Source organism: Petromyzon marinus, chromosome 45 (genome assembly GCF_048934315.1).
Source record: "Petromyzon marinus isolate PM22_M1 ecotype Great Lakes invasive population chromosome 45, UKy_Petmar_22M1.pri1.0, whole genome shotgun sequence".
Lineage (NCBI taxonomy): Eukaryota > Metazoa > Chordata > Hyperoartia > Petromyzontiformes > Petromyzontidae > Petromyzon > Petromyzon marinus.
The window spans coordinates 8,558,162-8,573,925 of NC_133711.1; the positions used below are offsets into that span (position 1 = coordinate 8,558,162).

Sequence of the window (15,764 nt, forward strand, 5' to 3'; positions counted from 1 at the left end):
GCTGTTAGCGAGCACCTACGAAGGCCGGCACGGCACACGATGGGGTGGGTGGCCAACACCACGCCCGGCCGCCTTTATCTCCCCAGTGGTGATGTTTACACCACACCAGGCACTCATTTTAGGCTGAGTCGACCTAGGGGTGGCCCATGACCGGTTCAGATAATCGTCACTGGTGTTGGTCGTGAGCGGGAATCGAACTCGGGTGGCCGGGTTCATAGCGCAGTGCGCTAACCGCTACACCACCGCTCCCCACAATCACCATCCCCAATACTAACCCGACGTCTAACCATAGTCAACTTGTCAATCAGACACTGCGATAAAAGCACGAACCAACTCGCTAATAATTTTTTTTTTTTACCAGATGAGAACTCAAGAGTCGACGATCGAGTCACTTTGGTCGTCAAAATGACAAAAAGCAAAAATAACAAAAACATCAGAACAAAAAGCAACCGCATCACACGAGTTAGAAAAAAAGATGTTGGATATATTGCAAGATCATAATTGCCTGCGGTGTAGATCGACTCGAACAAATTACCTCCAGATTGAACACTGGCGAGCCAGCCCCGAGTCGGCTCCTCGCCCACCCCCTGCGCTTGCCCATATCCCCTTGCCATGCTCTGTTCACTGCTCAGTGCAGACGCTCACAGCCTGTAGCGGCAGCGAGGGGATTGTCTCCGTCTCTCGCTCACTCTGTTCTACTTGCAGCGTTCTCTCTCCTTCCATCTCTCTTCTGCCTCGCTAACTCTCCCAGCTCCACCACTCTGCCTCTCTCCTCCCGCTCCATCTCAGCTCTCCCTCCGACTCTCTCTCTCTCCACTCTCTCTACCCTCTGCCTCACCCTCTCACTCTCTCACGCTCTCCCTCCATCTCTCATACATCGCCCGCTCTCTCTCTCTCGCTAACTCGCCCAACCCCCTCCCACTCTCCCCCCTCTCACCCCACCACCCCTCTCTCTATTTTCCCGCTCTCCCTCCTCCCCCTTCCCTCGCGCTGCTCTCAGCCTTCTGCCTCTCCTCCTCCTCCCTCCTCCTCCTCCTCATTCCCTCTCGCAACTCCGCCACATCGGAGCGCTACGCTCAGGGCGCGCTGCACAGAGTCATGCTCGCGGCGATGCAGGTGACCTAGGGAGTAGGAGGAGGAGGAGGCGCAGGGCTTTTGGGGAAGGGGACAAGGAGGATCCGTGCTCTTTGGGCGGGACCTTTCTTCCCTCGGTCGGAGAAGCGGCCAACCACCACCAGCAGCAGCAGCAACAACAACAACAACATCGGCAGCAGCAGCCCAGCGAGGTGGTGTCCCGTGTTGGCACATCAGCTCCGCGGGGACGGGGCGAGCGAGCCGGGATGGAGCAGCCCCGCGTGCCGCCGCTGCCGCCGCTGCTGCTGCTGGGTGTCGCCTGCTGCTGCTTCTCTCTGGGATTCGCTGCTCTCGGTACTGGGGGGGGGGGGGGGTTATGGGCACGATGATCGGTGTGCCCCGGTGTCACCGCGCACACGGTGCTCATCAGCAGCGCGGTTTTTTTAGTTGCCCGCAACACCGCTCGGTGGTCACTCGCAACGTAGCACTTCAATGCACAATGTCATTAGAGACACAATGTCATTAGGTACACAATGTCATTAGAGACACAATGTCATTAGAGACACAATGTCATTAGGGATACAATTGCCATGTGGATTCATACGGCGTGTGCATTACAACTCTGCATCGCAAGACTATGTGCAGAGAGTGTGACGCGCATGATGTTGATGCCTACACACACAGAGGCGTTATTTCTGTTGAGGACAGGAGACAGTCATAGGCAGAACGATTGCCTCGACTTGAACATGGGGGGGGGGGGGTAGGTTGGCAGGGAGTCGACAGCACTGAAGACAGGGGAGGGAGTTCTATATTTCGGGACCGGCAGAGGAGAATCAGTGACATCCCCCACTGAGCGAATGTGGATCGGAGAGAACGTGAAGGGAGTGAGATGGCAGGAGAGCGCTTGAGCGTGTGGAGAGAACAGAGGGCGATGAGCGTGGAGGGGAGTAGAGTGAGATGAGTGGGGAGAGTGGAGGGGAGTGGAGTGAGATGAGTGGGGAGAGTGCGTGGAGGGGAGTGGAGTGAGATGAGTGGGGAGAGTGGAGGGGAGTAGAGTGGGGAGAGTGGAGGAGAGTAGAGTGAGATGAGTGGGGAGAGTGGAGGGGAGCAGAGTGAGATGAGTGGGGAGAGTGGAGGGGAGCAGAGTGAGATGAGTGGGAAGAGTGGAGGAGAGTAGAGTGAGATGAGTGGGGAGAGTGCGCGGAGGGGAGTGGAGTGAGATGATAGGGTGAGAGTGGTAGAATCCCACTTGAATATCTCCACACGTCGATACGCAACCACAGCAACCTCGCACGATTCGACAGCATTTCACTGCTTCGCCACGTCACCGTGTGAACCATTCATCAAGACTTTAATATTCTCACAAATTACCTAACCGACTGGCGGAGTTCAATATCCCCAGCCTGTTTCCACCGCCTCTGTGGTCAGCGTCTCGCTAAGTGCTGTTGAGCACCGCACAAACCTCGCTGCTGTTCGTCATTGTCATCATCGGCCGTGGGCAATCCACTGCTGGATGAAGACGTCTCCAAAGCTGCCGCGCGCCTCTCACGATTCTGCGATGTTACCGATCCACCGAGCGCCTGCCTCACACGAACTGATCTCGTTTGCTCCATCTCGTCGTGCGTGGAGGGACTCGCTCTCTCTCTCTCACTCTCTTTGTTTTACGATCAGAGGAAACAAGAAGATGCTCGGTGGAGTCGACACTTTGCTTCGTTCATCGTTTTTTGTTAATGCTTTGCTTTATGTAACCCCCCTCCCCCCTTTTAAATGAAAGATTTAACAAACAAAAAATCTCGCTCTGCTCTCCTTATCCCTTCCCTCTCTCTCTCTCTAGCCCCCTCTCTGCCCCCCCTCTCTCTCTACCCCTCTCTGCCCCCCCCTCTCTCTACCCCCCCCCCCCCCCTCTCTCTACCCCCTCACTCTCTCTCTCCTCCGAGCGCGTTACGTTCTTTTAGCTGCCATTCCGTTGTTATACTCGACCATCGTCTCTTCCCGCCATGACGTGTCCTGCCCAAGCCAGTTGACTTTGTTTTCTTATAATAGCTTGGATGACGATGATGACGATGATGATGATGGTGGTGGTGGTGGTGAGTAAATTACGTGGACGTATCGTCATTACCGCGCGTTTTGCTCCATCGCTATTTCGGTCTCCCGACGCAAATGCCTCCCCGTGCGCGCGCCTCTCTTCCCCCGTAATTCTTCTGTGCTCGGGCTGTGTTTTTTTCTTTCTTCCGTCCTTCCGGTCGTTGTCTTCGCGTCCACGTGTTTCGCTAACGAGCGTGCCCTACTGAACCCCGCGCGTACAAGGGCGCCAAGGTGCGCACAGCACGCGCACTGAGTCGCAGCCTCACCTGTGCGGCTCGTCGCCCACACAACGCTCGGCCGGGCGAGGCTATCGCTAGCGCAGTCTATCGCAGCCACGAGGTCGATGTAAATCGCCGCGTGTTGATTCGCTCGCGTATCGAGCGAGCGAGCGAGTCCCGAGGATACCGGAGTTTACCGATATGCGGCCAGCGGCACACGTGACTGGGGCGCCGCGCTGGCGAGATGTGAATTCTCTCGCCTGGCACGCAGGAGGTCGTCGTATTCCATCCCGACCCTGACGCCTGTTATATTATTTGGAGCTTGCATGTCTCTTTCTCTCTCTCTGTCTCGCCCCGTGGTTGCGTGGAATTTTCTCCGGGCCCTGCCGTTTTCTCCTCCACGTTTATGGAACACGCGTTGAGAGTATTTGGCTGCGATACATTTCCACTTGATAAGCCACTTATTTGAGCTGTCATTTGCGGCCGGGTCGCTTCTGAAAAAGAGTTACATAGCTCAGTGAGCTTTACCTGGTAAAAAATATATTATTTAGTTGTGTGAGACTGTCTTTAAACAATGACGAAAACCGGTGCCTACACGTGCCATTTTTTTTTGTAACGCTCTTCCAACACGTGTGGCGCTCTCCCTCGAAATTCATTCACTCGGCGAGAATTGGTTACCTTCTGGTTACCTTCTGTTGTTTACCTTCTGAATGCAAATCGGCACAATTTGTCCCTGGCGGCTGTGGGGAGGGAGGCTTTCATCCAGCAGTGAGATTGACCGTGGCTGCTGCTGCTGATGAAAGTCACTCGGAGCAACACAACTTTATACGAACGTTGCGTGTATACTGGATTATATTTAGGAGAGATGTCTGGATTCCCCCCACCCCTCCACACTACAGACACAACGCTAATAGCACGGTTAACGCTTTAAACTCGAGTCGGGATGCGTCAGGACAAAGTCCGGTTGTTTCTCTGAGCCTAATGTGCAGGCCTATTTAAGATCTCACTTTCGCTCCTGGGTCGGTAGGTTCAGGCAATGTATATTGCTGTTGTTTTTCATTCGGTTAATCGATCGGTCGATTACAATTTGAGACGTTTATGGAACTAATCCACGCAGATTGTTGCAGGAAGTCATTTAAAACCCCAATATGCCACGTGTCCTCCAAGGACGTGCACGGCCCAGCGATTAGACATGGTCACCATCATGATGGAGACATTTTTCGCGCGGTGGTGGCCGCGCACGTGGCCTGTAACCCAGCATTGTGGAGGCAGCAGCCAGGGTTGGTGGATCGCACACAGATGTTGTGAAACTCCCTTCCCTTTTTTCGGCTTCGAGGAGGTGCAGAAAATGTGGACCTAAAGCTTTTTCCGTCTGTGTCGCATAGAGTGATGCCCCCTCGCACGCGTAGGGCTCCTCTGAGTGTTCTGGTTTCCTGCCATAAGTAAACACTCATCATTCATTGGCCCATAGTCCCTTCCTGTATAGAGGATGGCAGAGCTTGGGGCAGATGTTAGCTGCCGGCACGCCACGTGGCTGCCTTCCTGCTTTTCTGCGGCTCCTTGTGCCTCTTGAGTCATGCCACATCAGCCTACATCGTATTTATATGAAGTCCATCTGCACAGTCTTGCACAATTTGACGTTGTTGTACCGTAATTGCCATGCCCTCGCAGTTGGTTTATGAATGTGAAATGCCTCGGCACATCGGTGTAATGCGTCCGTAAGTTCTGAGTATACGTTAATATACACACACGTGCAATACGCACGGTGCCCCCATTAAAAATACAAAGATCACCCCCTACAACCTCAAGAGACTGTTGGGGTCAGTGATGTTAGCGACCACCTATGAAGGCCGGAACCACACTCGATGGGGTGGGTGGCCAGCACCACGCCCGACCGCACCAGGCACTCATTCGAGGCCGAGTCGATCTAGGTGAGGCTCATGACCAAATTCAGATAATCGTCACTGGGTGTTGGCCGTGAGCGGGATTCGAACCCGGGTCGCTGGGTTCATAGCGCAGCGTCGCGCTAACCGCTACACTACCACTCCCCACTATTGCTCTGACACGCACGTTGTGGTGATACTGCGTTGGAGCGGGGTGCAACAAGACGCAAATCGCAGGGCAACTCAACACATTGGCCAATTGCACTCCACGAAAAGGAAACGTATACCTAATAGTCGACGTTCCGGGAAATTACCCTCGCTTGTGTGGCATAACAACAAAAAACACTCCACACATTCGCCATTTACACTGCCCTGAAAGGAAATGTACCTACACTGTGTATGCATATATAAAATAGACGACGTTCCGGGCAATGGCCCTTCGTAACGCGCTTTTGTTTGGTGATTCATATTTTGTGGATGTGTCTTAGTTGGGGCCGTGACGGACGGGTGCTGAGCGTTCGTCTGTTTTTTTTAGTTTTTGTCGAGCATTCTTTCAATAAACGTGCGCCGAACCAGCGACTTGTGTCGGCTGCGACTCTCCCGGTGGGCACGTGTTTACACGGGGGTGTCGCGACGTCCGTGATGTCGCGAACAGGCGCAAACCTCCCTCCCACCCTCCACCCCTGCATGCCCGCACGTCGCGAGCAGCGCTCGGCCGGCATTCGTGTAAAACCCCACGCGAGGGTTTGTGTTTTTTTCCCTTCCCTCGGCTCATGATCACAGCCATAGGGGAATTATGAAGCCCATTAAATTGGCAACATTGTCCGCAGACTTCAATCGGGTGTTATCGGCGTAGGGAGACGTTAACACGCGCCTGTCGGAGTGTGTCTGTGTGTGTCTGTGTGTGTGTGCGTGTGTGTGTCTGCGTGTGTGTGTCTGTGTGTGTGTCTGTGTGTGTGGGGAGAGGCAGTGTAGCGGTTAGCGCTGCGATGTGAACCCGGCGACCCGAGTTCAATTCCCCGCTCACAGACAACACCACCATTGACGAATATTTGAACAGGTCCTGAGCCTACCCTAGGTCGACTCAGCCTCAAAATGAGTACCTGGTGTGTAAACATCGCCACTAGGGAGGCAAAGGCAGTCCGGCGTGGTGCTTGCCACCCACCCCATCGTGTACCGTTCCGGCCTTCATAGGTGCTCGCTAACAGCACTTGCCCCAAAAGTCTGTTCAGGCTATACGGGGATCTTTGTCTATTTTTTGTTTTAGTTTTTTTACACGTGCACGCTTTGTTTCGCGTATAGCATTAGCAACAACAACAACAACAACGACAACAACAACAACCTGACAAGATATTATGAACCGGGAGGCGGTGGCGGCCGTGCACGTGGTCTGTAATCCAGCGCTGTGGAGGCGGCCAGGGTTGGTGGATCACAAACTAACACGTCGACTCAAATGCCCTCCCGCGTGGGCGTCGACGAGGTCCCATACCCGAGCCTGCCAGGTGATGGCAGCGCAGCAACACTCGTGTGCCTCCCACCTCTTTACGTCCGCGTTGGCATTGAGCGTTTCCCCCTCGCACGCGCGGGCCGAGCGCTCCGCTTTTCTCGCCACATGCGTAAACACTCGTTGATTGGCCGATGGCAACTTAATGCGTGGCTGCCATGCCGCTCGTCTGTGGCTCCCTCCTCGCCCTCCTCCTCCCCGCGAGAGAGCGAGGTGAATTCAGTGGCGGCAGCGGCGCGTTTAAGAGTCGGCACGTGGAGTTTGGTGATCCGTGTCGAAATTGCCGAGGGAACCAACCAATGCGGCAGCCTTCGTATAACGCTCGGACACACGGGGCCGCGTGAGTATTCGGCGATACAATAGTAACGGTGTTAATGTTCAACGGCCCTTTGTCAATCCACTGCTAGATGAAGTATGGGTCAAATGCCCACCATGACCCACCCCCACGCTGGTTGGTGAGGATTTGAGGGTTGGGGGGACAGAATCAGGTTTGATATCGCGAGCCACTGATCTTAGCCTTGGCCTAGAACCTCGCCAGAGTCACGGAGTTCACGGTGCAGTGGCCTAGCCTATGAATCCATCGCTCCGGAATATAACAAGTCTAGGGTAATAGTAAATACAGGACAGAATAACTACTTTGTGTGTTTTAAGTTTCCTTTCGAGACCAGGGGTGAGTCCCATTCAAGAGTAGCATAGGTCAACCAACTGGCAGAAGCAATAATAATGTAATGTGCGGCACATCTATTCAGCGAATAGAAATCTGCGCAAAAACAACTGCGTCAAACGAACAGTCGAAAATATCGCACAAACAAATCAACGTTTTAATAATGAATTCCCCGGTAGCATGAGTCGGCTCGGGCAGATAATTATTTTTACCCGATCAAAGGACCGACAATCACATTATATTAAGTCATGGAAACATTTAACGGATATATAGGGGTGACCATTCCATGAATATGTAAACAGACAAGGACATGTGAAGCCAAATACAATTGCAGGTGAAGTTATCATTGAAAAATCGATAGCTCGGCATAAAATTCTGATTTAGATGATAGAGAAAGCACGGACAGTTTGAAGCATATGATCTGTCCAAGACAACTGATAATGTCTGAATGTAACCGGGATGTTCGAAGCGTAAACGTTATAAATACAGCGCATGCCTTGTGTTTTTTTGATGTATTTTGTGCCTAGCGTGCCTCGAGATGCCCTCGGCATAGCAATGTGGATTTTCCACAACTGGCTTAGGACTACCAACAGAGATGAGCATTAAGTTTGAACACCGTATTAAACATAACAGCCCTTTTGTTTCACCCAGGAACGTGTTCACGGAGGCTCTAAGCCTGCTTTTCAGGAGGGTCCTGCTACACACCGGCATGTTTTAGCAATTCCATCAACGAGCGCTTGGCTTTGTGTCGGAGCAAAAATCAGAGTGCCCGGAGAAAATACCCCCCCTCCCCCTCCCCCCACCACGCAGTGACTCGCAAACAGCTCCGCACCGATCGATTCGAGAATCCCCAAATTTCCGTAGCGCCATCTCCTGGCCACCGCGGACGCGGGCCAAGCCCTGCAGCACCTCGTGGTGGTGGTGGTGTTCCCCGGCAGGTTCCCAAGGCGTTTGTGGCGGATTTTAGGGCGATTCTGGTGATGATGATCAATTCAGAGATACCCCCCCGCTGATTTCAAATGCCCCTCCCTTTTATTGCATGCTTCTCGACCGGATGATTGCACGTGGGTAGACACGTTGGGATGGATCCTCGTCTTTTTACAGAGGGGAACATTTGCACGGTTTAATGTGCTGTTGAGATTCGCGGGCAGACGTGTGTAGACTGTGAAATAAAATGTTGTTTCCTACTACTCGGCAGTATTTTCTCACTCGCCACTTGCGTGACGGAATCTATGAACTGATCGCGCCTCGTATGAGGCGCATGTACTATTCGTGTGTGGCAATAAACGCATGCGTGAATCTATTGGCGTGCAATGCGCTCTTCATACGGCCAGGCTGCGCGTCTGTGCATTTTTGGTATTCGAGTCCCAGTCAGTGCAGTTGAAGGGAGTCTGGCCAAGCATGAGGGGACCCTTAATTGCTAATTGGCGTCATTTACCTGGAATTGATGAGCCCTTGCCATTAACTCTGCAGGGAGCACATTACCAATTCCCCGCCGCAACTGCCTTCATCATCATTGGTGCTCCTGTTGTTATTATTAATAATATTATTATCACCCGATTGAGTTATTGTTATGTCTTTCGCTATCCCTAGTGACACGAACGAAAATCCATGTAAGGCTAATAAACTAATTCATAATGTTGTTTAAAGAATAAAATCGCAGTGTAAATATTCTAAAGAAACGGCAATTTAATGATGCCTATAATGATCTCGAGTTGCATGGGAAATCATCAACGAGCATTTCTGAGACTGGTTTCAGGATGGCCCTGCATTGGGCTCGTTGGCCAATTCCATCATTGCAGAGTTTGGCTTCACTTGAGAGAACTGGCGAGCCTGGAGAAAACCCACCAACCATACGATGGGGCTAAACACTCAAAGCTCTGCACAGATGGATTCAACAACCCATTGTTGTACTTCCATCTGTTGCCCACTGTAGCCAACCCATGGTCTACAACCCCCTTCGTGGTCTTGCTCCGCCATGTCTTGCCACGCTTGTGTCTTTCTCCGTCGCCTTCTCGCGCTCTACGTTCTCAACCTTTGCTGTCCCCCCTTCTCCTCCTTGTACTCAATCCACGCTCTCTCTCTCTGTCCCCTCTTCTCCTCCTTGTACTCAATCCACGCTGTCTCTGTCCCCCCTTCTCCTCCTCCTTGTACTCAATCCACGCTCTCTCTCCCTCTGTTTCCCCCTTCTCCTCCTTGTACTCAATCCACGCTGTCTCTGTCCCCCCCCTTCTCCTCCTCCTTGTACTCAATCCACGCTCTCTCTCTCTCTCTGTGTCCCCCCTTCTCCTCCTTGTGCTCAATCCACACTGTCTCTGTCCCCCCCTTCTCCTCTTCCTTGTACTCAATCCACGCTCTTTCTCTCTCTCTATGCCCTCCCTGCTCAATCCACGCTGTCTCTGTCCCCCCTCCTCCTCTTTTTACTCAATTCACGCTCTCTCTCTGTCCCCCCTTCTCCTCCTTCTACTCAATCCACGCTGTCTCTGTCCCTCCTTCTCCTCCTCCTTGTACTCAATCCACGCTGTCTCTGTCCCTCCTTCTCCTCCTTGTACTCAATCCACGCTCTTTCTCTCTCTCTCTCTCTGTCCCCCCTTCTCCTCCTTGTACTCAATCCACGCTGCCTCTCTCTCTGTCCCCCCTTCTCCTCCTCCTTGTACTCAATCCACGCTGCCTCTCTCTTCTCGCCCACCCGTTCACTGAAACAAACTTCCCCCTCCGCGTTAAGCGGTCACCTTCGCTCACTAAGTTTCCGCTCCGCACTCAAAACTCGCTCACTGTTACCCCTGGCTCACCCCACGACCCCCTTGAACTCCCCTCTCACAATCGCCACCCTTACTGTTGCCCTCTTCATATTCTCATTACCCGGCCTATCACTCATTTACCTTATTCATTCAAATTTGTATTTAAAGCTTTCGTGATTGCAGGAATTCATATTCTTGGTTCTTTCGGTAAAGTCACGTAGAAGGGAATTTTATTGTTTCATATTTTTATTATTTTATTGTTTCTTATTCAATTAATTTCATCACCATTCACCGTCATCAATTTCGCTTTCACCGAATTCTCGCATCACAGATTCCCCCCCCCCCCCCCCCCCCATTGCTTACTCTATTTCATTCACCTCATCGCCACCAGTAGATCCGCATGTACCTTTGTTAATTCTGCGTGAAGCGCCTTGGTTAAGGTGCCATGTACATTCCTTTAATATAAGATAAGAAAACACCTGGTATCACCGGGCAGTTTCACATCCAAATATTAACCGGCCGTCTTAAATCCCTCGCTGAGATCCCAACGCAATTGCGCAACGTTGATGGCAACGTTGGCCACGGGGAACTTGTCACACTTACGCATCTAAATTATATTGAAGTTTTCATGGTGAATATGAGTCGGCAAAACCCGTGCGCGCGTTTAGCAGAGTCGCGCGCATCTCTCTCTCTCTATCTGTCTCTCTCCGCTTGAGTAGACGTCAGATGCGTACACGTGCGCATGCTAATGAAGCACCTTTTTGGTAAGCGACGGTGATTATCCCGTGTAATAGCCGCATCCCAGCGAGTTGTAATGCATCTCTGGCTTGCCTTGCTCGTCGTTAGCAGCCGGCTGCTTACGACGACTCTGGGAGAAGGCGGAACACATTAAAAACTTAAACAAAAAAATATAAAATTAGCTAATTATTCCTTTGACGCGTTCATTTTAAGTGCGTTCATTCCAAGCACCCCCCCCCCCCCCACTGCCAGCGCTTTTCCCCAACCGCAACCCCCCCCCCCCAAAAAAAAAGGACCCCTCCCCTCTCCTTCAATTATTTTCCTCTTTACGTTAATGGCAAAAAAATTGTTATGTAAAGGCGCAGCCTTGCAATTGCTTGTTCATGCAACTGCTGGTGGAAGAGTCTCGCACTCGAGGGATCCCTTCTCTACATGGACGCTGGCCTACTCTTCCACGCGGGCCAGACTTTCAGGACGAATAGTTCATAGGAGTAAACCCACAATTTGACTCCACCACATCGAATTAATAAACCGCTGGGTGGACAGACGCGGTGTGAAGTGATAGCGTCTGAGAGCGAGCAGTCAAGAAACACGCCCCGCTGTTAGCAACTTGTTGCGTCGTGGCGGCTTGAATCGAACCGGTGATCTGTGGATTGCAAAGTGCAGCAACGCTGACCGATAATACGGCCCGGCAACGGTTTCATTGCAATGCGCATGCATGGCCATTGCACGTGGGAGCACTATGGGTGCCAATCGGCCTCGCTCGATGCGAGCCTTAGTTCTGCGGCTCTCCACGTATGTTGTATGCGTTTGTGTATGTTGCACGTGTGTATGTTGTGGGTGTGCATGTTCAACTTCTTTCGCACCGCACGTAGCCAGCCGTGCTTAGCGGGGGGTGCGGGGGGAAGGACAACAAACTGGACACAAAAGCAGCCCGAAAGAAATTAGTTTCCCATCGATGTGAGTCTATGGGTCTCTATGCGTCTATGGGTCTCTGTGTGATTCTGTGGGTCTCTAAGTATGCATGTTGAACTTCTTTCGCACAGTACGTAGCCAATCGAAGGTACGGCGAGGGAAGCACATAAAACTAAACACGAAACGGTTCTAAAAAAAAAAATCAATCTAGATTTAAAACTAACATGGCTGCAGTATCGGAAGGAAGAGCGTTCCAGACGGCCGCAGAAGCGCATCTGAAAGCGCGCGATGGAGTGACCACCGTCTTTATTCGATGGATAGCCAATCGCTGCTGCTGCGAGGATGACCGGGGTTCACGTGATAGTCGATGCTCCTTGACGAGTTCAGTACGGTATTGTGGTTCATTTGTTGCAAGCACTTCGTGTCGTGCGTGGGGAGGGAGCAGACGACATACCGTCAAAAATCCCCCTCCTCCTCCTCCTCGTACCTTCTCTTCGCGAAGCGGCGAATTTCGGGATTTCAGGTTTAATTCACGAATCGCTTCATCGTACGTGAGTCCTGTGCAGTCTGTCGTGCCTGCACCGTCTGTCTCTGGGCGGCAGGGTGGTGGCGCAGTGGTCACACTTCGAGCCTCACGTCATGAAGGCCATGCGTTCGCTTCCCGTCTACGGCCCCTCGCATCTTATCATCCCAGTGCTGAGAGGGCATTACGTGTACACATTCATTCACCTATGTATTCTCTCATTCGTTTAATAATTCACGCATTCGTTCGTCCATTCGTTCAATTATTCGCTCATTCATTCACTGACTGATGCATTCACATTACGAGTAGGACACCCAAACTCTACAAGGTTCACTCTGGGGCCCATGTGGAGTCACGATGGGGGCACATGACGGCTATTGAGGGGGCATGACCCCTCACAACCCGCTACACCCCCGCCCCCCCGTTAGAAAGCAGCTCTTCCTCGTCACCAGGGGTCGGAAAACCTGCGGCTCCAGAGCCACATGCGCTGGCTCTTTAAGGACTGCAGCGCGACTCTTGAAATTTGAAAAAAAAGTATTTACTTGTTATTTTGGTTGTTTATCCCTGACCATGGAAGTCCAGTTCACCGTGGAAATCCAGTTCACCTTGGAAGTCCAGTTCACTATGAAGTCCAGTTCATCATGGAAGTCCAGTTCACCGTGGGAGTCCAGTTCACCATGGAATACCAGTTCACCGTGGGAGTCCAGTTCACCGTGGAAGTCCAGTTCACCGTGGAAGTCCAGTTCACCATGGAATACCAGTTTACCGTGAAAAGTCCAGTTCACCGTGGAAGTCCAGTTCACCATGGAAGTCCAGTTCACCATGGAAGTCCAGTTCACCATGGAAGTCCAGTTCACCGTGGAAGTCCAGTTCGCTGTTGAAGTCCAGTTCACCGTGGAAGTTCAGTTCACCATGGAAGTCCAGTTCATCATTGAAGTCCAGTTTACCATGGACCTCCAGTTCATCATAGAAGTCCAGTCCAGTTTACCGTGGAAGTCCAGTTCATCGTGGAAGTCCAGTTCACCGTGGAAGTCCAGTTCACCGTGGAAGTCTAGTTCATCATGGAAGTCCAGTTTACCATGGAAGTCCAGTCCAGTTCACCATTCAAGTCCAGTTTACCGTGAAAAGTCCAGTTCACCGTGGAAGTTCAGTTCACCATGGAAGTCCAGTTCACCGTGGAAGTCCAGTTCACTGTGGAAGTCCAGTTCACCGTGGAAGTCCAGTTCACCATGGGCATGGGTCGGGCTACCCCATCACCTTGGGGAAGATAAAAGCAAGAGTGATTGAAGCAGGCAACAGCAGCGGCAGCAGTATCCACAGCAAAAATGCCTGCGTGCACTACCACCACTATTATTACGTTTGTGTGTAAAAGTACAATTCAAAAGCTTGTTGCACCAAAGAAAATAATGCGTTAGCTGAAAGGAAATCATGACAAGATTTGTCACTGTGCATCCAAGGTCAAAAACTCGCCAATGGCAACTGTGGCATAACAAAGCTGGGCCCCTAAAATTCACACGATTCGGAAGGAACTAGAGCCGATTCTCCCGATTTTTTTTTCTGAAACTCCTCCGCTGCGCTTGGGTTCACGATCAGGGCAATCCGATGAGCAGGGTTGTCTACGTACGGTGCGAAAGAAGTTCAACATTCATGCAGTTGGCGATGATGCCCAGCAAGATGTAACGGCGAGAGCCGAACGTTATTAACGTGCGGTCAGCTTAATAGGACGCAGCTATGGCGAGAAGCCGTAAATGCTTACTGGCAGTTGAGTAACTACAGAATTGGCTCCAGCAAAAAATATATATGTTATCGTTATCGCACTTCGTTCGCTGTCAATGTAATTTTTGCTCCATCGGTGCTGCAATTGTTGCCACGTGATATGCAAATTATGCCGCTGATTATTTTTCTGAAGCCGTCTGGCGAATGTGATGGATCCTTTGCACAGAGGCGGTGTGTGACGGTGAGCAGCGCGCGTGGACTTCACGTTGAGAAACAACGTGCGTTTTAGATTATTTCGATTATAATTTGCCTGCTTTACGTTTCCACACGATAAGCCACTTCGTTGAGCTATCAATTGTGATAGCCAGGTCGCTTCTGAAAAGAAGCTAATAGCTCAGTGGACCTTACCTGGTAAAATAAAAAATAGTTTAGTTTTATTTGTATATTTAGTTTTTCCGTGTGATTTTCTTACCTTTCCTATACTTTGCACTCCTGTCGTGTATTTGTTGTCCTGTTTGTTGTTGTAACGTTCTAGCCCGCCCCTACTGGACATATGTGAAAAATAGTCTTTACGGCCTCTCAAGATGCCTCTCCAGCATTAATAAATATTCTGGTTCCTGCGCCGGGTCGATGCGACCTCCCGGCGCGGCACTCGATGCGGGCAACCCTCCATCAAATGGGGCTTGCTCCGGGCTTGCTCCATCCACCCTTGCATTGTAGGAGTTGATTCAGCCGCACGCTACTCCCCTGATGTCTCTTTCACACCCCACCGATGGTGCCCCACTATTAACCACGGAGTAGGCTGTAAACCATCAGCCGATGCCACCCTGGGGTGAGCAACGGAGATTTTATGTCAGGAATTATACCCCTTCCTTGTGGTGGGGGGAGCAGGTATTCTGGAGTCGGTGGGCACTTTTAAATGCAGGCAGAAGACCCCCCAACGGGTATAAAAATGCGGCCTCTCTGTCTAAACCAGTGGTTCTTCACCTGGGGTGCACGCTGTAACCCCCTTTGGGCTCGAGATACCCTTTCTGGGGGTGCGAGACATGGCCAGATTTTTTTAGAAGGTAAATCGTATCGTCAAAACACAAATTAAGCATGAGCACGTCAGTACAACTAATTTGTATCCTCAAGAACTATGTATTTATTAACATTATGCTGTTTTACGAATCAGAACCAAAGGTGTGCAAGGCTGCTGTAAAAGTTAAGAACCACTTATCTAAACTATTAAAACTATTCATTGTTTACCAGGTAAGGCCCACTGAGCTGTATAGCTCTTTTTCAGAAGCGACCTGGCCACAAATGATAGCTCAACGAAGTGGCTTATCACTTGGAAATTGATAGCAGCCAAAAACTCTAGACGCGTGTGTCTAAATGCGGAGGGAAACCTCGGAGGTTCCGGATTAAAAAATCTACGCGACCACAGGGAGAACATGCAAACTCCAAATACACAGGCGTCAGGGTCCGGATCGAACCCACGACCTCCTGCATACTTGGCGAGGGAGACAACATCTCACCCTCTTGAGCTTCTCCTTATATCTCTCTGTTTAGCCTTGCGTATTCCTCTCTTCTGCTGGACATCTGTGAAAAAGAGCTTAATAGCTCATCGGATTCCTCCAGTATAAATAAATAGTCCGATTCTGATTCTCTACATGCACTGTGATTTTCAATCGGTGTCTAGAGGCAGGCCACCTTATACATCT

The 15,764-nt window shown here is 51.2% G+C and overlaps 1 protein-coding gene across 1 annotated transcript in view; it reads left to right on the forward strand.

Annotated features, from left to right (window-relative positions):
* Window positions 1–980: 980 nt before the first annotated feature.
* LOC116952194 (V-set and transmembrane domain-containing protein 2B-like) overlaps window positions 981–15,764 on the forward strand; it is a 90,563-nt gene continuing 75,779 nt past the window's right edge. Inside the window, exon 1 of the mRNA XM_032971327.2 lies at window positions 981–1,428. Within this exon, the coding sequence (XP_032827218.1) occupies window positions 1,341–1,428 (88 nt within the window). The 5' untranslated portion in view covers window positions 981–1,340. The remainder of the gene's footprint in view (window positions 1,429–15,764) is intronic.